Below are 21608 nucleotides of genomic sequence, written 5' to 3'. Positions count from 1 at the left end.
GCAAGCCGTGGGAGTGAATTAATATGCTGACCCAAGATACCCAGTCCCGGAACTCCTTTAAGCTGTGTGGCGAAGCACAACAGCGGCAAAATTTCCGTGTATTTCATGTAATCCTCCATCGATGTTCTAGAGGTTCATTATGACCCAAACATCTAGTGCTCCTGCGAGTAGTATCGCTTCGGCTTTGGGCGTTGTTTGCGCTCCTCCGATGGGTCTTTCGTTATCCGAACCATCTCACGCACTTTGCCGTCGAAAGTGACGATGATGTGTTCAGGGATGGAGGGGAAGGGAAATGCATCGAAGGCTTGTGAAGTTGGCGAAGAGGTCGGAGACGAGGATGCAGACGACGATGGTGAATCCATTGGTACGATTGCGTTCATATTCTCTTGACCGGATGCGACGGATACTAGGTATGTACAGTTGCTTATAGGTATCTAAAGCATAATGTAAGGCTAAATGTCTATAGCAACACAGTATCCTTCGGTCTTACCTCGTTCAAATGTCCCAACCACTACGCAGGATGGTCGGTGTCTTGTAAAGCTTCAAGTAGTCAATTTATTGTGTTGATCAAGAGCTGACAGGGTCCAGCGGGCTTTCCTTGTTCTTAAAGGCGCTCCCTCCACATGTTTTGTTTCATGAATTGCGGACCCTATCCACGTGTTGGTCCGCGTCATCTGTCCGCGAGGGTCGTGCTGGGCCTGGCACAGGCCGCCCGTATCCGGGCTGTGCTAACCGTTGAACCGCAAGGCAGTATCGGCAATTGGTTTGCTTTCGCTATATTTAGATGCTGGTCTCCACAGCACAAGTTCACGTAGCTTTTTGCACAGGATGTGGGAGGAATGAGATGTTGTGAAGAGCTGCGCTGAAGGCAGGGAATTTGCCTCTAGCGAGGCTAGATTGGGAAATTGTTAGATGCGCCTGCACTCCTGAGACCTTCATGCATCAAGGCTTACTTTAGTTGTCGGTTTTATTGTTACTTTAGTGCAGAAAAGCTTTTTCAGGCAATACGTTGTCATTAAACATTACTCTTCCCGTTCGTTAGGTTCCCAATCATGACTCGCTCACCAGCATGCTCCTGGATATTGGTCCACCACCGAAGAACACAGCCTCTTCTCAGCAATTTTCTCCACTGACTTTATCGATCTTGACTGCGTCTTGACTCTCGGCTTTATTTGCTTGCACCCTCTGTCTCTCGCGCACTCTGCTGTATCTTTGTCTTGTGGTCTTGTCGCCCAACACTTCTTGAACTTCTGGGATGTAAAAGTTTGTTGATTTTGGAAGGCTTGTACCTTACAACAGGGCTGTTTGAGTCTGCGTATGATCAATAAGACTGGTATCTGTCGCAATCACGCACAACCGAATTTGGGTATCTTTAATACAATTAGCGGGGTGCTCGTATCGTACCTTGTGCGCAGAGATTCATATGGTCAACCATCTTCGTACTCGTTGACGCCATGTTGACCGAAACAGATGATGTTTATGGCTTGTTTCTTGTCCGCCTATAGATGTCTTGAGTACAACCACGCGAGAAATGCGCTTGATGAGGCCTGTGCTGTCAATGATTATGTTGTATACGATCATGCGTAGCGACTGAGAAGAAGCGAAGGTGGAATCGCGATACTGCCAGAGTGGTGTGCGTCAGCGGCTGCGTCGACGAGTTGACGAAAGCGCCTTGTCTGATCTGGATTACGAGCGATCAATACTGGAACCACCAGCCACAACTTGAGAAACCGGCTCTGGAGTTAGGCATGTGAATAGAGAAAAGAGGAGGAACGGCTTGGAAGTGTGGAAATGCTCATATTGAAAGACCCAAGATCGTCTCTTTAATCAGTGGAGACAGATACCAGCTAGCACTGGTGCTTTGCGCCTCACTTAAACGCCATGCTCGCTCGAACGATCATATCGTACAGGACCAGCCTGCTGGTAAACTTCATCTGTCACAACGCGCTCATTCTCTTCCCTTCGGGCATTTGATTATGCTTTGTCTTGCGTATCGTCCGTCTTTATTCCCGTCACAAGCTGGCGACCCATCATCCTGCTGATCTCTTTCGCGTAATCCTGCGTTCTCATACTGAGTTGTTGCTCTTCAGTCTTGTTCTCATATTGCTCCTCCGAGTACGGCGGTGGTGCGTCTGTGTAACGCATGAACTCGGCTTTGAGCTTCTCTGCGGTCTTTTCGTCGGTGTGGATAGAGTCCTTGCGCTCTGGTTGCTCAGTTGCGTCTGATGACGGAGGATGCGAAGCCGTTTGTTGTTGCAACAATGTACTCGTTGGAGCACCAGCAGAAGACATGGTGTGAGATGATTGTCGACTGGGGACGAGTGATGGTGGTGAGTGGAAGTCTGGGGCTTTGGGGATTGAAGATCCAGAGTTCTGACGTGAAGCGCTTAATAGGTACTCTCGCTCCTCAACATTGATCTCGGGGTAGTGATCCATTATGATGCTGTTGCTCCGCTCTGAGGTCACAGGTTCGACACGAATGATTTCAAGGCAGCGACACCGCGGAGTGATTGTCGTGATCTTTGAAACAACCTTCAAAGCTTGTCTTTGCGACGTAGGGTTTATGGATCTGGTAAGACTACCCGACGTGGATACCAATGAACGGCTTAAACGGCATCTTTGCGCTTTAAAGAACCATTCTCTGGTACCTGAGCGAGCAAACGGGACGGCCTGTCGGCTGCAAGACATTGTGTTATCTTGAGACGTCATTGCGGCGCCATGCAGGGCACGCCGTGCTTGGAGACACCGTCCGCATGTGGAAGTGATGTGTGACCATCTTGCCGCATTGCGTTCAGGGTCTGACGAAGCCGTAAAATATGGTGGGCTGATCTGCCTTCCGTAATCACAGAGGCAAGCTGTAGCGAACGCGCACGGAGCGCGGCTGACGTTGGATGTTGTTTGCGGGGGAAAGTTGCGCAGAACACGGGTCGCAGACGAAGACGAGGTTGGGAAATAAGGGGTATGATGTCATTTACATTGCGCTTATGCCTTGAACGAAAACACGACACGGAACAAGAAGACGGGACAAACATCGAGTGGACCAAGAGCTACTGAGCTTGATCCGTACATTGAGGCGAATGGTCTGAAGCAAACGAGCGGGTGGATGAGGTCAACACCAGTAGAGATGTGGTCAGACGACGGTGGGAGGAGGCGACTTCTTTGCCCATCCCTTGACGATCTCTCTAAAGCTGCTCCGCCGACGCCTCGTATTGTTGTGTCGTTCGAGTTCTACGTATGTGGGGGCGTTGAAGTTTCCACTGAGGCGTCTGACCTCTGGCCGAGAACTTGAATGCGAGTTTGCCTGTGGGGAAGCCAACGTTGTGGAGAGTGGGTTTTCTGAAATGTGACCCCTGGACTTGCGCTGGTCTGAATCGCAATCAGTCATGCCTTCTTGCATTACCTAATGCGCTTACCCTGCTGCTGGTCCTGCAATGCAGCCTGATCTTGCTCCAGCTGCCTCTTTTCCAGATTTGCTCTGGTTGGTACATAGCTCAACTTTTGGTACTCTTCCAAAGTCATCCGATGATAGGAGGATACAGAATTAGGGGAACCAACATTCATGTTCATGTTGGTACGGATGTTGGGAAGAAACCGCTGGAGCCTCACTACTTGTGGCTCTCTCCGATACTTATCTCGCGACCTGAATGCGGCCCTACCGATCAACTCCTTCACGTCACGAGTTTGCATCCTTACCAGTCACGTCTGGTACCAACACGGCACAACCGCTTAGCCGTCTAAGTCTTGCACTTATCGTAACCTTGGTGTCTTGGCTCCCCTGATGTTCACTTCAAGTCGCCTCGAAAAGGTCACCGGCTCGATGAGCCCCGCAGCAGCAAAGAGCCGGGCTTCTGGTTTGGTTTCTTGCTGCGCACGGCTGCCGCCGCTGTGGCTGTGACTTGTTGCTGCGGCATCTCAAGGCATCCCACTAGTGTACTCAGCCTCTCCAGCACCCAGTAAGATTACTACGGGAGCGTCTTGCCTTCCTCAAGAATCGCAGGAAGTGGCTTCAAGTATGCTAAGATCTGAGTTTGCAGGGATTGCGTTGACGCGAGCATTGAGATTGAATGAGTTGAGTTGCGAAGTTGGATCAAGTCAGTGTTGTTCACGTCGAATCTGTGCTACACACGAGAGCCATGCGTGCATGTTTCCTTCCTATAGGCTGATCGTCCGCTCAGTCCCAAGCACAAGATCTGCGCATATTTCATCTGTCGAGTCCACCACGTCAGTGGGACCAAGTATGGCCACACAATCTAACAGATCGGCAGCAACGCAACTGTGACCTCCTCTCTGCTAATCATTACGATGAAGTAACTCTTCTTGATGCTCCCCGATAATCCCGTAGCGTCAAATCGTCATCACTCCTGGAGAACCGTTACAGTCATGATCCACCATTTCTCAATTCTTCTTCCTACTTCTCTATTAGAAGTATTACATCCCATCTGCCTCATTCATAATTGCTACTCTCAAAGACGAATCTTGTTCCCTGTTTTGATGCACCTTTACATGGCGTGAGACTTTCTTGAAATTTACTTCATACCTCTGGGTGGAACAACGTCCCCTCAACCAAGCCGTAGAAGTCTCTTGAGCCCATGACTGGATGTCTTCTCCCTTTGTGGTACCCTTATCCAGAAACGCTCAGCATCAACTCTACTATTCACGCGGAAGCGTTAGATCATACACAGATACATCTATGTGGCGATCTTGCACATGTTCTGACACGCGCCGCGCCTATGGTTATGGAGTCAAGACTGAGACCATCTCAACTCTTTCCTGTTTCCGTCTTCGATATATCGCGAAATAGATAGAAATGTTGATTTCAATTCTTGGTTCTGTTCGTCAACTTTCTTAAAAGTCCATTTGTTTATTCGCAACCACAGTCATCTCGCAAGCATTTAGAGGACAAAACACGTAGTATAAACTTAGCTCTCTTGCAACACCAATAGAGAAAGCAAACAAATGCCCTGATTCTCAACAAAAAACCCTATACCTCGCCAGCCCAATGCACGATCTTCTTCCAGATTGCAATCCCATCGTACGGGCTGGCAATCTTCATGTCCAGCGCCTCCTTCTCTGCTACACTAGCGCCCGTATACCTTGGCGTATAGCTCAACAAGAGCATCGGCAATTTCACGGAAACCTCTAGATGACCCTGGAAAGTTAGAATGATATTGGCCGCGTTGACCAAGCATAGATTATTTTCTGCCAAAGCGGTAAACCCCTTACCGGGAGTCTTGACCTCCAACTCGTGGAACTCGTGGATGCTGTACGCTTCTATCGATGGGAGGTAAGAAGAGCAGAAGGTGGAGCCGGGGCTGGTTAGTGCGATGGGCGTTACGCCGACCTAGAGTATGGCTTCAGCGACTGCAGGCTAAGCTTTCACAATTGAAGAGAACACAAACCTCAAAACCATCCATAGGACCAATCAAGCCTCCAAAAGCGAGGTGGATTGTCTCGTGGCCCCAACAAATACCAACAATCTTCTGCGTTGGACACTTCCCCCCCATCGTCCTCAAGAAGTCCTGCATCTTCGGCACTCAAGAAATATCCTTTGCCATGACGTCTGCGGTACCGCCGCTTAAAACAATCAAGTCGTATTGACCTGGCTCGGGGTATATCTGGACTTCTATTGGATCGAAGAAGTCGACTTGCGCGCCAGGGCAGGCGCTGATGATGCGCTCTTGAAACGCGGCTTTGAAGGAGGAGTCGAGCTCTGATATGCTGTTGACCAGCACTGCTGCTTTGAAGGGTGTCAAGACTCCCATGACAATTAAAATGAAGGATGTTTGAGGGGTTACATCAGTAGTTGAGGACCCTTAACGTTGTATCTGCGAATTAAAATTGAGACGCTGTCGTTATTGTTTAGTTCTACGGCAAACTGTAGCTAGCTGTGTGTAGAAATATGGTGTATCCGTAAAACGCCGGGTGCTGATTACAAGCCAAACAGGTCCAGCGCTGGCTGCAACAAAAGCAGATCTGTGCAAGCCATGGCTCTGCAGCCCATTACTGGCCGGCTCTTACTAGTCACAGGAGCTGTGAGCGACTAGGCAGAAGAGACAAAGCGAAGATAGGGAACAGGGTGGCCAGAGAACGCACTTTCTTTTGCGAAAGTTTTGAGGCGATGTCTTGTTTCAACCATCTTGACTGTATTGGTCAGAGTATAGCGTAGCTGTATTCAATTGCGGTGTCGCAACAATCCTGTGTCTCAAGGGTCCTGTGTCTTTATTGATGAACTCGGAGCGCTTCGAGATGTGGCACGACACTGATGACTAAGCGTCGAACGTCTTGGAGAAGACATGGCCAAACTCAGGCAGTACTTGATACTTGACACCAGAGCTAGGAGTGCCTAGACTATGGGTGATAGTGATCATTATTTGTTGTATAGGTCGCCTCGCGATCTGAACCAGATAAGATATAAAGATGGGTATCCACTCAACTAACGCCAGCAATGCCACTTACAGAACGCCAAACCAACATGCTAAAAAAAGCTCGGGTCAGAGCTCATTCGTATGTGTTCTCATACGGATCAGCGTCGTCAATATCATCATCTTCGCCGTTGTCGAAATATTGCTCGGCGTTATAGTCGTCGTCCGACTCTTCTGAATCACTCGACGCCGCAGACCAGTCGGCATCCTCGTCGATGGCTTCTGGCTTATCCTCGTCTTGCTCAGCCTCCTCATCTTCGTCCTCGTCGTCCTCCTCCTCTGCACGCGCCTCCGCTTCGTTTGTTCGACCTTCCTCGAACTTTATCATGCGCTCGATTTGGGAGACGGCATTGACTTTGGTGACACCAAGAGTCCTGCGCTTCTTTGAAGTATTGCCGTCTCCTCTTGTGCCGTCGAGTGTTGATCGCAATTCGGCGGGGAATAGTTCCGTGACTGAATCGTGTTCATGAGCATAGGTCGCCAGCCTACCCGCTGTCGCCCAACTTACCGTATGGTCGCTCGTCAAGCTTCGGCAGTCTTCTCCGGACTTTCAAGTACTTCGCTGAATATGTTTGATTGTCGGTGAAAGGATTGAAGAGCGAGGCCTCGGTGGGTGCAGGTTCGCTGGCCTTTCTCTTCAAGCCGTTCTTCATGCCATCGTTCAAGATGGTATAGAATGGACCCTCGTGTATGTGGTCGCGTACTTGCAGAAAGTGTTTTACTATCCTGGCTTCATCGGCGGTTGGGGGGGGTGCTTGTGGAGGGGGAGCTTCCTGCCTTGTGAATCAGTCGTTGCCCATTACACCTTGAGCTTGGCGCTGCTCGTCAGGTATGTGGATAGCCTACAGGAAAGCGCTCGGCGGGCCCCTTCTGAATCTCTAGGCCTGACAAGTCCCAGTTCAGCTCGGTGCCACCAATTGTTACTGTGCCTGATCGCGGGTTGAAGGCTCCACGCGCACCACCGCGTCCTCCTCTACCGGCTGGCGGCATAATCTGTTGTACGTTGTCGTCGCAAGTTTGTCGCCGTTTGCATGCGCTCCGTATGACGTCCTCTGTTACGGCGCGATATACCAGGCGTGACTGCGATGTCGTGGTGAATGCTCAAGGCCGAGTCAGAAATTATTTGATGCAGCTGCAGCCGACGACCGCTCAAGTGGGGCACCCTAGCCGATATCGATCCCTCGATCCCCGCCTCCAAACCCACCACCATCTACTGCTCCTGACAGCATATCAGCTCGTGCTTTATTTGCCAAGCCAAATCTTGCTGTCCAGAGACTGGATTTGCAGCTTCACAGGAACGTCGGGTCCTGTCATAATCTTCTGCAGCGTGGGGAACCAATCTCACACATGATTCTGACGTCAGCTCAACACACAACAGGAAGACGTTCTTGTAATCACATCTTTGCTGCAGCCACTGCTTCCAGGCAATCCAACGATCTGCAAAAACCCGTGAGACTTGCGTCGGAAGCTGCGTTGACGCGTAGTCACCTGAGCTTAAGCTAGAAACTTCTGTGGTTCTGCAACAGCGTCACCCCGCCACAGTGCATACATGCACAAGAACTTGTCTTCCGTCTCGATAACAACCTAGAATCTCCTGGTCTCAACATGACTACACCGTCTGCTGTACTGATCGATCTGTCAACTCATCTGCGGATCGTCGAAAGTGAGCCTGCAACGCAGCTTGACACAGACCTACTAGAGCAGTGCGAGCTCTTTACAAGCACGCCAGAGTATCGAAATCTGATCTGGAAGGAGACAAAACCACTGTTCTTGCAGATTGCTTCCTTGCTACCACAGCTCCAGCAAGATCCATCAGCACTCGTACACTTCATCGTCAAGCTTGCAGCGCCTTACCGGTTTGAAGACATCAAAGATGTGGACTTTGAGATCGCACTCGATTTACAAGCCACACCGTTCCACGAGCTGATCCTATCATTGCTGGAGAAGTCTACAGCGAGTGGAGCCGATGCGCAAGCGCTTGCAAATCGACCTGGAATTGTGGCGTCCATTGTTCGTTTGTGGCTTTGTACTCAAGATACAGGAGTTGCAACGCAAGCGGAGGACCTGCTTATTTCTCTACTGAAAGCCTCAAAGAATGAGCCGCTTTCGATTGTTGGAGAAGATACAGCACATACACACGGTGCTGGCCCAATGTGGAGGCGTCTCTTCAACGACCAAGACATTCGCTCTTTGTTCTATTATCATACATCCCTCAACAAACTGTCATCACCACCTCTACCTGTTATGGGCAACCGAGACAAGACTATAGCACAAGCGCGATTGCTGTCGTGGCTACCGCGTGTCGGCTTGATGCACTGGGACACTCTGGTTGCCTCACGCACCTCGGACGTGGAACGTGAGATCGGCTTGAGCGAAGAACAAGGCCTCCTTCACTATGCCACAACAAAGATGGTAGACACGGAAAATGACATGCTTATGTACATGGCTCTCATCAATTTCTTCAGTGTGTTAATTACCACGGTCAAGACAACCCCGCACCTTACGTATGTAATCTATCATAACTTACTCAATCGGGATCTGACAAAACACAGACACTATGACTCCAGCCTCTCACTTGACTTTCTCAAGGAGCAAGGTGTGCATAAAAAGATCATCGAATTTCATACCACCGACAGTCCAGGGGTGGAGCATTCGTTCTTAAGCAGCAGGACGGCAAAGTATATCAGCGACTACGCATTCAACTACCCGGAGAACTTCGAACAGAGCCCAGAGATGCCAACAATACGAAGTCATGTCCATGGCAACATACGAAAATGTGAAGCTAGCGACCTTACCATCATCGCATCCATGCCACGGTCAACGTTGATCCCACGCCGAAGCTCAAGTCTTGCCTGGGATGATTGTGTTATACTTGACATGCCAATTATTAGAACAAACCAGGATGCGTTGAAGACATTGGCGACTGTGTTCCACGGGCCGCCAAAGGTGGGCACTTACGCTCTTCGTTGTGCAATAGGTACTGACAAATCACAGGAAGAGATTATGTTCCCACAAGTCGAGACACTAGGGTCAGACATGAAGCGTAGGCAAGTTGAATCTGCATTTGCCCGCCTTCTCACGGCACTGTTCATCAGTAAGAAGCCCAACATGTTCTCCGAAATTGTCAATCACGCCGAGACCGTCGCCATGAAGGAGAATGCACTTGCAGCGCTCACACTCTTGCGTGCTCTGGTCACCGCGTCTTGGTCCTCGGAGCCTATCCCAGATATTCCTGCCAACGATCCCACGTACGCTCGCATTGGCGCCTTCCCAAAGACTGGTCTCGACCTTATCCTTGACCCAAGTATCAGTGGTGGCGTCCTGCCCGCTCTTCTCAAGCCAGCCACATCGTTTTCAAGCTTAGTTGGTGGACGAGGCGACGCAGAGGATGCGGCTTACCAGGTCGCAATGGCGAAGTTCGACGTTCTGAAGGCGCTGGGGCGGCAATTGGAAGAAAACGGGGGCCGAGAGGATGTTTTGTTCATGGTCAAAAGGAGGGTGAATGAAGGGCCGTGGGGTGTTAGCGGCAGTGTTGGAAGCAGGATTGGCACGCTGGAGCTCTAGAGGCATAGCCAGGCTCCAACAAAGGACATGCATAGTGTGGCCAAGTACCTTGGCCATTTGAGTCTACAATCATGTCCTGGAAGTGCCAACAAAAAAGCCTCACTATGATAAAAGCTTTGCACTGTGACGAAACAGTGCGTCACTTCGGCACTTGTCAATGGCGCCCAGTTCGTCAAAGTGACTTGCACGAGGAGGACTAGGATATCCGCCTCTCACATCTTGATCTTCATGGCTTCTAGGCAGGTAGGGTTCGTGAATGACGGGATTTATATCGTGTTCGAAAGCGAAGGGTTAGATTGGGAATACAAAAGCCACCAACATGTTATAACAGGGCATCTCGAATGGATGGAGGCCATGGTATTTGGAAGAAAAAAATGGATCAATGAGTTGAAAACAGTGTAGTGTAGTGATCCATCTACTATTACAAGTCAATCAGGCGTTGTGGCTGCAGCCTTACACAGTACCGTGCTGCCTTGTTCAGCCACGAAAAGAAAATACGAAAAGGAAATCAAACCTGCGCTATGCACTCTAACGCCTCATATGCCAGTATAACGCCTCCTCGGAGCGTGACAACGTAGATCTTAAGGAAGATGAAAATGTGCAATTTGGACGTGAAACAAGACGCTTTTCTACACCTTCTTGCTCGCCAGAACCGAGTACTGTCCTCCGCAGCCGGCCCATGAGAGCTTCGTCTCCCGTACAGCGGTGTTGTCAATGTGCGTAGGCTCGTCAACATCTTCGTCCGTGCCCTGGCCGGTCTGGTAGTTTGCAGAGAAGCCCCACGAGTATGCCTTGCCGTCCTTGTCGATGACGATAGTGTGTTCGGGGCCGCAGGCGCCCGTGACGATGTTCTTGAGGTTGGGGACGGGAGTGGGCTCGATGAGGATCTTGGGTTTCCCGTTGTTCTTGAGCACCTTCTCCTCGTCGTTCTCGGCGTCTAATGTCTCGGCAGGAATGCCGGTCTGCGAGCCGTCGCAACGACCCCAGACGAAGACCTGACCATCTTTGGTGATGGCAATGTTGTGGTGTGAGCCGCCGGAGATGGATTCGACGTTCTTGCCCTCGAGGCTGTGCACGATGCGGGGGGTGAGGACGCTGGCATCGTCGGCGCCAGCGTTCTCGGGATAGCCCGTCTCGCAGTAGTTGTTGACTCCCCATGACCAGATGTGGCCGTCGTCGGCGATGGCAAAGCCATGGTAATCGCCGCAGGCAATCTGCGTCATGCGCTGGCTGGGGCGCTTGACGCTGCTGTCGTGGAAACCAACGCGGTTCGGCTGCAGAGACTCGGTGAGGGTGCGCTCGGTGACACGGCGACCGAGCTGGTTCTGCTGGCCGTTACCCCAGGCGAAGACGTGCTTGTCCTTGTCGAGGGCGAGGACGTGGTTGGTTCCGCAGGCGATGTGGGTGACCTTTGTGACACCGTCGATGTAGACAGGGAAGCGCGCGGTATGGTTGCCCTTCTCGAAGCCAAGAATGCCCTCGTTCTTGCGGAAGGTACCCCAACCGTAGATGGCGCCCTCGGTGGTGAGGACGAAGGTGCAGCTGTCACCTGCCGCGATATCGACAAAGACGGTGTCCTCGGGGAAGTACTCGGCTGATACAGCGGTGGGTGTGGCTTCGAGGTCGTTCAGTCCGCCCGTCTCGTCGTCCGAGTCCGAGTCTTCGTCGGCGTCCACGTCGCGCAGCTTGACGTCGGCGTGGGAGGTGTCGCGGCCGAGGGCGCCGTTGTCGTTGACGCCCCAGGTCAGGATGCGGTTGTCCTTGGTCAGCGCGACGACGTGCATGCCGCCAGTCGCGACGCGGACGACGTCCTGATTGCTCAGCGCCTCGTTGTAGCGTGGGCGCTTGACGTCGATGGCCTTCTTGGTCGCGCCAAAGCCGAGCTCGCCGGAGCTGCCCTCGCCGAAGACGAAGACCTTCAAGGGCTCCGTGTAGCGGATCGCGTTGATCTCGTTCTTCTTGCCGCGCACTCGCCGGGGGCCGCGAGGGACAGGCTTGGATGGATCCACTGCGGCCTTTGCCGACTTGGGCGCAGCCTTTGGGCGCTCGACCTTTGCCTTCTTGGCCTCTGGCTCGACTTCCTCCTCCTCCATGTCGCTCGCCTCGTCCTTCTTGCGCTTGGCCATCTTCTTGGCAGGGACAGGGGCAGGCGCGGGAGCTGGTGTGGCCGTCTTGGATGCGCGGGCGCGTCCAGCAGCTGGGGGCTTGTCAGCACGCGGTGCTTTTGTTGGGACGCGTCGCAGTTTACGCTTCTGGGGGGCTTCTGCAGCTGCGCTCTTCACAGCAGTGCCGTTTGTGGTGGGCGCAGGCTCTGTCGTCTTTGCGCGGCTTGGGCGGGTCCCTGGACAAAGGATCAGCGAGGAACGCGACAGCTGTGCGCGGATGATGTAACACGTACCGGCAGTGCCATTGACCTTGTTCTCTTTGGTTTCCTTGGCCTCGACGGGCTTTGCGCTGGCGGCGCGGGATGCGGCAGCACGAGCCATTCTCTGCGTATTCGGAGGGGATGGGGGTGGCAGAGGCTGGGGGGGATGGTTCAAGATGGTGCGGTGGTGCGTGTAAAAAAGTCGCGAGATGGATGCAGCTCGGAGGCTGGCTACATGATACATCAACGCTATGCTCAAACGGACAAGGGTCACGTTGGCAGCTCGTGCACCGCCTTCCCCTGCTCCACAACGTCCATGTTCAGCACGCGTCGTATGGCTTATGGCTCCTTCTCTCTTTTTGCATCATTGGATTCTGCCTAGAGTGTGCTTTGGCTGCCGTATCTTCTGCTTTCGACGTGTGGACTCTCAGAGCTAGGCAGCACGACAAGCGCACTTAGGCACAGACACCCCTTCAGCACCTCGATGGTCACCTGAACGCGGAACGCGCCTCGAGTATCAGCCGCATCTTCTCTGCCATCGTACCTGAATTTCTTGTCGCACGCACTTCCTACACCATGTTCAAGTTCAAGAGCACGGCATTCCTACTCGCGTTGCTCAAAGCCGCCTCCTGCGCGCAGCCCGAGGCCCAGGAGCCAATAGCAGCGCCTCTGCGTGAGCTCCCCTGGGCACAGCTCAACTTCCTGCATACCACCGACGTACACGGCTGGTGGGGTGGCCACCTCCAAGAGTAACCACAACGCTCTCCAAAGAGAGTCCCACCTGTATCTGACGTGCAGCAGAGCCTCTTTTGCAGCGGACTGGGGCGATTATGTTTCTTTTGCCAAGCACATGCGCGACAAGGCTGACGCACACGGCGTGGACCTACTGGTCGTCGATACGGGAGACAGAGTAGAAGGCAACGCTATCTACGACTCCTCGAAGCCTCGTGGGAAGTTTACTTATGAGATTGCAAAAGAGCAGCACATCGACTTGATCAGCTCTGGTAACCATGAGCTCTACAAGGCGGACACGGCTGAAGGCGAGTATTATCATACAGTCCGGGACTTCCAAGGAAGCTATCTAGCCTCTAATCTGGACATCTACGACCCAAAGACTGGATATTTAGAGCCGCTTGCACCGCGGTACAAGAAGTTTACAACAAAAAACCAGGGGATCCGCATTCTGGCATTTGGCTTCATTTTCGATTTCACAGGTAATGCAAACAACACTGTAGTAACACGAGTCGAGGAGACTGTAAAGCAAGATTGGTTCAAGGAGGCGCTAAAAGACAAGAACCTTGACTTGATCGTTGTCTTTGGCCACGTCGATATACGCTCAGCTGAGTATGCCGTGCTGTTTTCTACCATCCGAGCTGCACACAAGGACCTGCCGATTCAGTTCTTCGGTGGTCATTCACACATCAGAGACTACAAAATATTTGATGACAAGTCCGTTGCACTTGAGAGCGGACGATATATGGAGACATTAGGTTTCATGTCAATCGATGGTCTCAGTACTGGCGGCAAGGACGGTAGCGCAGCTACTCCTCAGAAGTCGGAAGTCACCTTCTCTCGCCGCTACATTGATAATAACCTCTTCTCGCTACGCCATCACAGCGGTAAAGACGATGAGAGTTTCCCTACTGAGCACGGTCTGAATGTCTCCAGAGCTATTGGCGACGCCAGAGAATCCCTCGGTCTAACTAAGAAGTATGGCTGCGCTCCACGCAATCTTTGGATCAGCAGACGCCCATACCCGCACAAAGAGAGCATTCTGTCTTGGATCGAAGAGGAGGTGTTTCCTGACTCGATTGGCGGATCTCAGCGTATGAAGAGCGGCAGTAAAGCACTTGTTCTCCAGAACACCGGCGCTATCCGCTTCGACATCTTCAAAGGTCCATTCACCAAGGACACCAAGTTCCTCGTCTCGCCCTTCACGAGCCCGTTACGACTTATCAAAGACGTGCCCTACAAAGCAGCGAGCCAGGTGATCAAGCTCCTCAACAACGGAGGCCCGATAGCACTCGAGATGATGGAAGCCAACGCGTTTCTCCAACCTCCTGAAGTAACTGCCGTGCGCTTCCGCCCCTCTCTCCTCTCATCAGCCTCAGACCGCTTCGATGCTGAGCCCAGCGCCAACCAACTCCCCATGCTCGGCAACGAAGCAGGTCTAACCCCGGGCTACACAACACGCGACGACGCCGGCACCGACGGCGACGATACCATCCACTCCAAGATCGCCTTCTACAACGTGCCCAACTGCATCCAATCGAGCGTCGGCTTCGATCCGGACAGCCGTGACGACGAACCGCAGGTAGTGGATCTAATGTACAACGAGTTCATCCAGAAGTGGGTGCTCATGGCGCTGCAGTACATGGGGCAGAAGTACACGAGCGACGACACGGAAGCGTATGCCGGCGGGAAGAAGTTTACGGACATCATGACGGAGTGGGTACAGGAGCACTGGGCTTCCGAGGGGGAGTGTCCCAAGTAGATTGATCATGTTGGGCTACTTGTTGTTTTCCGGGCATCGAGAAATTGGCCTTTGCTTGTGTGGGCAGCTACTCGTAACGCAACAGTGGGGTTTAAACTGTAAGCTGAGGTATATCAGCGTCATGTGTTCGCGCATGGACACGGTAGAGTGTCGGTCCTCAGAACACCTCATGTTGCACACTGTAAGAGTGCTGGAGACTAGCTCAACCTCACGTGCACACCTTCGCGTAATTGCTGTTAATGAGGTGATTCAATGGAGAACGCTTGGCAACGTATGAGCGATGGATTTGTGGTCATAGGATACCATTTCCTTCACTCTTCCGTGTGCCCAACCACCCAAAAAGACCTTGAGTATCTGTAATGTTTTCCTCCCAGAAACGCCATGTAAATGCTTTGCAAGACTCCAATATCGCTGTGAGGGTCGCGCGGGACGCTTACCGTCCCTGGCGTGCGGCGCGTGCCTGTTCTCGTTCGCTTGCGTTGTACCTAGAGACGACCGTTAGCCCCTGGCCGGGACGCAATGGCCTCTTGTTGCCGTGCAGCTTCGCGCTTTTGCTGGGCTGTGGCGGCTTTGTCGGCGCTAGGGACGTACTTGAGAAGCTTCTCGATCAAATCGACGTGGGTGAGGATCATGCGGCGGCAGCAGTAGCGCGTAAGACCGAGGTCGTCGAGAGCCTCACTATGTGGCATGTGGGTCAGCGATGTGCAGTCCGGATTATAAAGCGATGCGGAGAGGTAGGGTTGCCAAGATTGGTAGAGCAGCATGGTAGGTGGTGTGCGGGGTCGAATATCTATAGAAAGGGCGGCCATACACCTCGAGCTTGTTCTCCTGGGTCAACATGACCATGTAGCGCTCCCAAAGATCACCAGTGACCTGCCTTCCCGTCAGTATGCGCTACCTCCAGGCTCGCAGATGTTGGTCGCACCTTGCCGCAAGAGAAGCAACGGATGGGAACAATCATTTTTATGGCGGTATAGTCTGGGCTTCGCGACCGGTCTTATCTAGGTTTGAGAGTTGACGTCGTTTTCGGTGTTACGTGAAGCTCGTGATGGTCGCTGGTCAAAGAAAGTTGCGGGCGCGCGCCAAGAAGGCGGTGAAGTACTAGCGCGAACTCTGACAAAAAGTTTCGAACTTTTGGACACCGGGCTTGCGACAGCTCGACTATACGTTCGTTACGTCTGGGAATTTGGAGACTTCTCTGAAAGCTGATATCGTCATGGCGAACAGCACTCCACAATTGAAGAGGAAGAGGGAAGGCGCTGAGGCGCAACGGAAGAAGGCAAAGACGCAAAAGAAGATTGAGGCAGGCGCGGGACAGGATGTGGAAGTCGCTGCTACACCGGTAGCCAAATCAACACAGAAGCCTAAGCAGACACCCAAGTCAACTCCCAAATCAAAGGATGCGCCCAACGCGACACCGAAGCCCGCCAAATCAAACGCTGCGAATGACGATGCTTCATCCAGGACGAAAGCGAAGAAGCAAAAGACCAAGGGTTCGGCGAACTGGAACGTCTCCTCCGCACAAGGCGGCTGGTTCTTGCCTCGTGATCCTGTTTTCTCGGCCGACGAGAAGTTCATCATTCTGGCTACACAGAAAGCGCTTGAGATTTACGTGGCCGAGACGTCACTTCTGGCATACAAGCTCCCCGTGAGTGGCTCTGGAGAGGTCACCGCATACGCTGTGTCTGCCACCGATTCGAACAGAGTCTACGTCGCCGAGTCCACTGGACTGATCACGTTGTGGGACTGGGTATCGAGACAGAAACTCGGACGCTGGGACATTGGCGCAACTGTTCGCAACATGACAGTCATCACACACGCCGACGAGGACCTCGTCTACTGCCACGAGCCGGGCAAGAGCCATATCGTCAATGTACACGCCCTTCGTACGGGAGCTCAAGCATCAACCACCGAACTCAAGCCCATCCTGAAGACAAGTTCGTCTATCCTGGACGTACAGGTGTTGCTGCAAGGCAAATTCGTTGTCGTCGCATGCAACGACTCGCTGATGGTGGGCAAGCGCCAGAAGCAGAGCAAGACAGCTGTACAGGACTTTGAGTACGTTTGGCGCGAGCTCAAATTTGCTCAGCGCATCACGACCTTCAACGCCTATGTTCGCGACCCGACCGAAGTAGCAGGGAAGGCCGTGAAATCTGCCCAAGACCAAAGAGACGTCATTGACATTGCGATCGGCGACGATTCTGGTGTGATACTTCTGTTTGAAGATGTCTTGTCAAGTTTTGCGGCTATAGAGAGCAGCCAGAAGGGAGGAAAGACCAACGCCGAGACTCTAAGGCCAAAAAAGCTACATTGGCACAGAGATGCGGTTGGGTCAGTTAAATGGTCTCTGGACGGTAAGCAATAGCACAAGCATTCGTGAGGCTACTTTGGCTAACACTTACAGGCAACTATCTCATCTCCGGAGGCGACGAGACCGTCATCACAATCTGGCAGCTTGCAACTGGAAAACCACAGCACTTGCCCCATCTTACAGCAGCGATTGAGAGTATTGTAGTCTCTCCCTCAGGCTCTTCCTATGGCGTAACGCTAGCAAACAACTCTGTCATCGTACTCTCAACTACCGAGCTTGAGGCCAAGACCAACATCGTTGGCATTCAGTCACGCCGAATCGAGATTGAGCAACTGCCAAAGAATGCGGATGCAGAATCACCACCTGCCTCTTATGAGATATTTCAGCCGGTGCCCTTGGTCATCAACCCGATGAACCCAGCAGAGGCGATGTTTTCAGTGCCTTCGTCACAGCCGCGTCACCGAAGTGAGGGGCTCCGTCCTGAGCCTTACTTGCAGACGTACGATCTGGCGAATCAGCACACCATCTCGAAGCAAGCTCTGACGCGAAACAACGCAACCGATCCAAACCTGACACCAGAAGGCCGACGGATCCTCGAACCCACTGTTACCCTAGTACAAGTCAGTCACGATGGTGAGTGGCTTGCTACAGTGGACGAATGGACACCACCACGAGCCGACACTTCCTACCTCGACGAAGGTATTCCTGAATTCAGGGAAGAGGAGCGCATCCAACGCCGTGAGGTATACTTAAAGATCTGGCGACGAGATGTACAAAGCGGGCAATGGAAGCTGGAGACTCGATTGGACGCGCCGCACTTCTTTCAAGACATTTCTGCGAACGGTAAGGTCTTCGACCTGGTCACTGATCCCACCGCGCCGGGGTTCGCTACTGTTGGAGAGGACCATTTTGTGCGAGTATGGCGACCAAAGACCAGGCTGAGAGATGGTTTGACTGTACGTGGAGCGGAGAAGCAAGGTCTTGTCACTTGGTCGCTTGATTGCTCAGTCGAGATCAGCGACAAGCTCGATGTCCTCGACGCTGGTGCAAGTTCTCAGCAGACCCTTCCACTTCGTAATTCGCGCTTGGCATTCTCCGCGGATGGGTCGGTCATCGCCGCCGCTATTTCATGGGCCTCAGATGAAGACCCTGGAGTTGTCCACCTTATCGACACGAACACTACCGCCATTCAACGATCTCTGACCGAGGTCGATGTTGTTGCACTCAGCGGCCTTGCAATCCTTGATCGTCACCTGATTGTCGTTGGCGACTCGATCACAGTCTGGGACATGGTCCGGGATCAGCTGGTGTATTGCGTGCCTATCAACACTCCTGGAATCGACCGTTTCGACCGCATTCCGCTCGTCAAGCTTGCTATCAACGAGGTTGACAGCACTTTTGCTGTGTCACTACCGCGTTTTGAAAACAGCAACGCACGCTTCCAGAGGGCTTCGTCCACCACGCAGGTCTTTAAGCCTCAGCAGCTGGGGCCTCTATGGTCGACCAAGAATTCTACAATCAACCTAGCTCTGGCGTCCCGTCACAGCGAGAGGGGCTACGTGACCCTTGACTCAGCTGCGAACATTCGTGTGATCAGCCCCACCAGTAGCACGGCACAGCTGCCAACGCCCCCTCCTGAAGAGGTCCCGCAGTACATCTCGTACGGCCAAGCAGAAGAGGCCATGGACCTCGAAGACGAGGACGGCCTGGCTTTGTCAGCTATTGATGATATTCTGAACACCGAAGAGAGTGATGCGGTCGTCGTTAAGCCCGAACAGTTGCAGCAACTGTTCGAAGAGAGCGGCCAGAGCCATGCCACAGGCTCGCTGAGCGCATTACTCAGTGCAGTCATAGCGTTACATCAAAAACCGACGTCTCTACCGTTAAGATAGCGAACGTTCAATATATTTTACATTTCATCCTTCCTAACATGCATGCTTTTTCGTACAGGAGAGGCTGTAGTCTCCACCAATAAAGCTAAATCGCCATGTATGATCAAGAGCTGAAGAAAATCGGACAGACTATCAACCGAATGCTTATCATCCAGAGGTGTGGAAAGATTGCAAGCGAGCGTCTTTGTTGCCGGAGAGTTTTGCTAGAGTCGCAATGCGCTTGCGCAGTGACAGACGCGGTGAGCTTCAGCGCTAGGGCACCTTGATGTCCGGGCACCTCAGCAACCCGTCCATCTGCTTCTTCTACGCTCAACATCGACTTTCTGAGACTGCAAAGCATGTGCTGCGCCTGGAATTCACGGCCTTGACGCCCTCTACGGTCAGCAGACTTCTAATGTCTTGGCGAAGCCGCAGTTGGGTTAGGACTGGTAGTGAACAAACGTGCTGAAACACTGCGACATCAGATGGTTGGCCCCTCACCACCACTCCCATCGAGCGAATGCGCAAATCTCCGGAACGGACAATAGGACTCTGTCGCCTCGGGGATGAACTACTCTTGGCAGACACCCTGAGCGACTTTTGACTGGCCACTTGACGGCGATACGCTTTTGTCTACGACGAAATCATCCGCGACCGGACTATCATTAATGAGTACACTGGAAATAACAGTGTTCCTTCAGAGCGAAACAAGCCAAAAGAAATGCGCGGTCTTTCTGACGCTGCCAGAGGGGCGAGCGTAGGGGTGGCCTTATACCTTGTAGGAGAAGTAAGAAGCTTTCATATTGGCGGGACAGGCTTTAAAGAGCGTGGTACTCAGCGATTGCTCAAAGATGAAAATAGTCAATACACTCCGAGCACTCAGAACGATTCAGCAAATGGCATCATGGGTTACGGAGGCGCTTTGACACTGGTAAATGGCTCGCCCTTTGAATGGACGCTGAGCGGCCAATCCTCATACCAGATGGATACATGGAAGTGGCCAAACATTGCTGCGGGTACGATAGAAAGATACTTGCCGACTACATCTGTGTGTTGCAGTACTAATGTCAAACAGGAAAAGCGGCCAGAGTCTACGTAGAGTTTGGAACGAAATGGTTTGCAAAGGACGATGCCGGCGAAGCATACTACGACATCGCCGGAACCCCAGACAAGTTCTTGGTACTTGGAAAGAAGCCCAAAGATTATGAGCTCACCATCACTTTGACTGATATGGCGACCAAGCAGAGCCCCAAAGGAGCAAGAGTTGGGCTGGGCTTCCGCCACGATGCAGCTGTCAACTGGATTATGTCTAGAGACGAAACTGGACAGTGGTGGTCGAATAGCGGGACGTATATTGACTGGATGCAGCAAAGTATGGGCTCTTTGGCGAACAGAACGTTGAAGCATATCTGCATGCCTGGTAGCCACGATGCCGGGATGGGCACATTTAGATCTGGAACAATTGGAGCACACCTCGCCAATACTCAAACCCAGTACCTGGACTTCAAGGGGCAGCTCCTGGCCGGATCTCGCTACTTTGATCTTCGACCGGTCATCTCGAATGGAGAGTGGGTCGCTGGGCATTACAGCGGACTGAAGGTTGGCGATGACGATGTGTGGGTTGGGGGAAACGGACAATCGGTGGACGATGTTATCAAACAGATCAACGACTTCACCGCTGAGTTTCGAGAGCTTGTCATCATTAACCTTAGCCACACTCTCGACACGGACCACGATTACAAGGACCTGAGTCAAGACCAATGGAACTCCCTCTTTGACAAGCTCAAGGGGATTAACAACCGCTACACAGTTGATGAACCAGGAGACACCGACTTCTCTAACAAAGTGCTTGGCGACTTCATCACAGACCGCGCATCCGTTTTCATTGTCGCACAGCTCCCTTCAGGCATCAATCTCGGTGCTTATGCGAAAACAGGATTCTTCGCCGGCAAGAACTTTCCTTTCTACGACGCCTACAGCAACAGCAACAATCTGAACTCGATGAAAGATGACCAACTCAAAAAGCTACATGATGAGCGCAACGTTGTGGCTGATCCCTCATCTCGGAGAGACAAGTTCCACATCCTTTCATGGACGCTCACTCAACAGCCCGAAGACGTCTTGAATCTCGATCGAGCGATCTTGAACTTGAACGCGGCAGCGTTTGATGCTCTGGTGGAGAAGGCGTGGAATGCCTTCACGCCAGAGAGCTTCCCAAATGTGCTATTTGTGGATGCATTAGGGATTAGGGATAAGAGTGTTATATTTCCTTTTGATAAGCCAAGGCAGGTGCCGTTGATCAACGACATTGTGGCTTTGGCAATTGCGGTGAATAACGGGATGGCAGGAAGAAACAAGGTCGTCACCGAGAGGTGATGGTTTCGCGTTCTGCGCTCTTCCTATTCCAAAGGCGGTCGGAGAGAAAGCGTTCTTTCCTATACAACAACCTATCCGGCCGAATAGACGACGGGCCTACGTGCTCCTCAACAACGGAGCAAAAGACTCGAATGTGTCATGTGAGGTGCGTCGGTGAAGAGCACCGATACAACTCGCAAATACGAACTTTAAAGTCCCAAAGTTA

General features: G+C 52.3%; 12 protein-coding genes across 13 annotated transcripts, besides 1 other annotated feature; 4 read left to right on the top strand and 8 right to left on the bottom strand.

Annotated features, from left to right (window-relative positions):
- Positions 1 to 152: 152 nt before the first annotated feature.
- On the bottom strand, positions 153 to 380 carry EKO05_0004882 (uncharacterized protein; the record flags this gene model as incomplete). Its single annotated transcript, XM_038945677.2, has 1 exon — positions 153 to 380. One exon carries the CDS (start codon positions 378 to 380, stop codon positions 153 to 155), a length of 228 nt encoding a protein of 75 aa, XP_038799427.2.
- Positions 381 to 1974: 1594 nt separating this feature from the next.
- Positions 1975 to 2709, bottom strand: EKO05_0004881 (uncharacterized protein; the record flags this gene model as incomplete). The annotated part of the gene is made up of 1 exon (XM_038945676.2): positions 1975 to 2709. One exon carries the CDS (start codon positions 2707 to 2709, stop codon positions 1975 to 1977), a length of 735 nt encoding a protein of 244 aa, XP_038799426.2.
- A 421-nt stretch (positions 2710 to 3130) lies between these two features.
- Positions 3131 to 3567, bottom strand: EKO05_0004880 (uncharacterized protein; the record flags this gene model as incomplete). The annotated part of the gene is made up of 2 exons (XM_038939383.1): positions 3131 to 3366; positions 3414 to 3567. 2 exons carry the CDS (start codon positions 3565 to 3567, stop codon positions 3131 to 3133), a joined length of 390 nt encoding a protein of 129 aa, XP_038799425.1.
- A 1414-nt stretch (positions 3568 to 4981) lies between these two features.
- Positions 4982 to 5525, bottom strand: EKO05_0004879 (Glucosinolate gamma-glutamyl hydrolase; the record flags this gene model as incomplete). Its single annotated transcript, XM_038939488.2, has 2 exons — positions 4982 to 5341; positions 5400 to 5525. The coding sequence occupies 2 exons, from the start codon at positions 5523 to 5525 to the stop codon at positions 4982 to 4984; spliced, it is 486 nt and encodes a 161-aa protein (XP_038799424.2).
- Positions 5526 to 5534: 9 nt separating this feature from the next.
- On the bottom strand, positions 5535 to 5762 carry EKO05_0004878 (Glucosinolate gamma-glutamyl hydrolase; the record flags this gene model as incomplete). Its single annotated transcript, XM_059636481.1, has 1 exon — positions 5535 to 5762. The coding sequence occupies one exon, from the start codon at positions 5760 to 5762 to the stop codon at positions 5535 to 5537; it is 228 nt and encodes a 75-aa protein (XP_059492464.1).
- Positions 5763 to 6498: 736 nt separating this feature from the next.
- On the bottom strand, positions 6499 to 7412 carry EKO05_0004877 (DNA-directed RNA polymerase III subunit C31; the record flags this gene model as incomplete). The annotated part of the gene is made up of 3 exons (XM_038939581.1): positions 6499 to 6875; positions 6931 to 7195; positions 7269 to 7412. 3 exons carry the CDS (start codon positions 7410 to 7412, stop codon positions 6499 to 6501), a joined length of 786 nt encoding a protein of 261 aa, XP_038799423.1.
- Positions 7413 to 8027: 615 nt separating this feature from the next.
- Positions 8028 to 9986, top strand: EKO05_0004876 (uncharacterized protein; the record flags this gene model as incomplete). The annotated part of the gene is made up of 3 exons (XM_038939197.1): positions 8028 to 8926; positions 8975 to 9368; positions 9417 to 9986. 3 exons carry the CDS (start codon positions 8028 to 8030, stop codon positions 9984 to 9986), a joined length of 1863 nt encoding a protein of 620 aa, XP_038799422.1.
- Positions 9987 to 10615: 629 nt separating this feature from the next.
- EKO05_0004875 (uncharacterized protein) lies at positions 10616 to 12472 on the bottom strand (the record flags this gene model as incomplete). Its single annotated transcript, XM_038939227.1, has 2 exons — positions 10616 to 12327; positions 12385 to 12472. The coding sequence occupies 2 exons, from the start codon at positions 12470 to 12472 to the stop codon at positions 10616 to 10618; spliced, it is 1800 nt and encodes a 599-aa protein (XP_038799421.1).
- Positions 12059 to 12096: a tandem repeat.
- Positions 12473 to 12927: 455 nt separating the features above from the next.
- On the top strand, positions 12928 to 14845 carry EKO05_0004874 (uncharacterized protein; the record flags this gene model as incomplete). Its single annotated transcript, XM_038939361.1, has 2 exons — positions 12928 to 13100; positions 13153 to 14845. 2 exons carry the CDS (start codon positions 12928 to 12930, stop codon positions 14843 to 14845), a joined length of 1866 nt encoding a protein of 621 aa, XP_038799420.1.
- A 433-nt stretch (positions 14846 to 15278) lies between these two features.
- On the bottom strand, positions 15279 to 15806 carry EKO05_0004873 (DNA-directed RNA Polymerase II subunit L; the record flags this gene model as incomplete). Of its 2 annotated transcripts, XM_059636480.1 has the most annotated exons (4): positions 15279 to 15330; positions 15437 to 15523; positions 15657 to 15718; positions 15771 to 15806. In XM_059636480.1, 4 exons carry the CDS (start codon positions 15804 to 15806, stop codon positions 15279 to 15281), a joined length of 237 nt encoding a protein of 78 aa, XP_059492463.1. The 2 variants fall into 2 exon arrangements, with proteins under 2 accessions (XP_059492463.1, XP_038799419.1); XM_038939185.2 differs by having other exon boundaries at positions 15279 to 15523.
- Positions 15807 to 16061: 255 nt separating this feature from the next.
- Positions 16062 to 19048, top strand: EKO05_0004872 (NET1-associated nuclear protein 1; the record flags this gene model as incomplete). The annotated part of the gene is made up of 2 exons (XM_038939547.1): positions 16062 to 17199; positions 17250 to 19048. 2 exons carry the CDS (start codon positions 16062 to 16064, stop codon positions 19046 to 19048), a joined length of 2937 nt encoding a protein of 978 aa, XP_038799418.1.
- An 883-nt stretch (positions 19049 to 19931) lies between these two features.
- Positions 19932 to 21403, top strand: EKO05_0004871 (uncharacterized protein; the record flags this gene model as incomplete). The annotated part of the gene is made up of 2 exons (XM_038939216.2): positions 19932 to 20043; positions 20103 to 21403. The coding sequence occupies 2 exons, from the start codon at positions 19932 to 19934 to the stop codon at positions 21401 to 21403; spliced, it is 1413 nt and encodes a 470-aa protein (XP_038799417.2).
- Between the last annotated feature and the right edge of the window lie 205 nt (positions 21404 to 21608).

The sequence above is a fragment of the Ascochyta rabiei genome, chromosome 7, assembly GCF_004011695.2.
Source record: "Ascochyta rabiei chromosome 7, complete sequence".
Taxonomy (NCBI): Eukaryota; Fungi; Ascomycota; class Dothideomycetes; order Pleosporales; family Didymellaceae; genus Ascochyta; species Ascochyta rabiei.
This window is presented reverse-complemented; position numbering and strand designations above follow the sequence as displayed.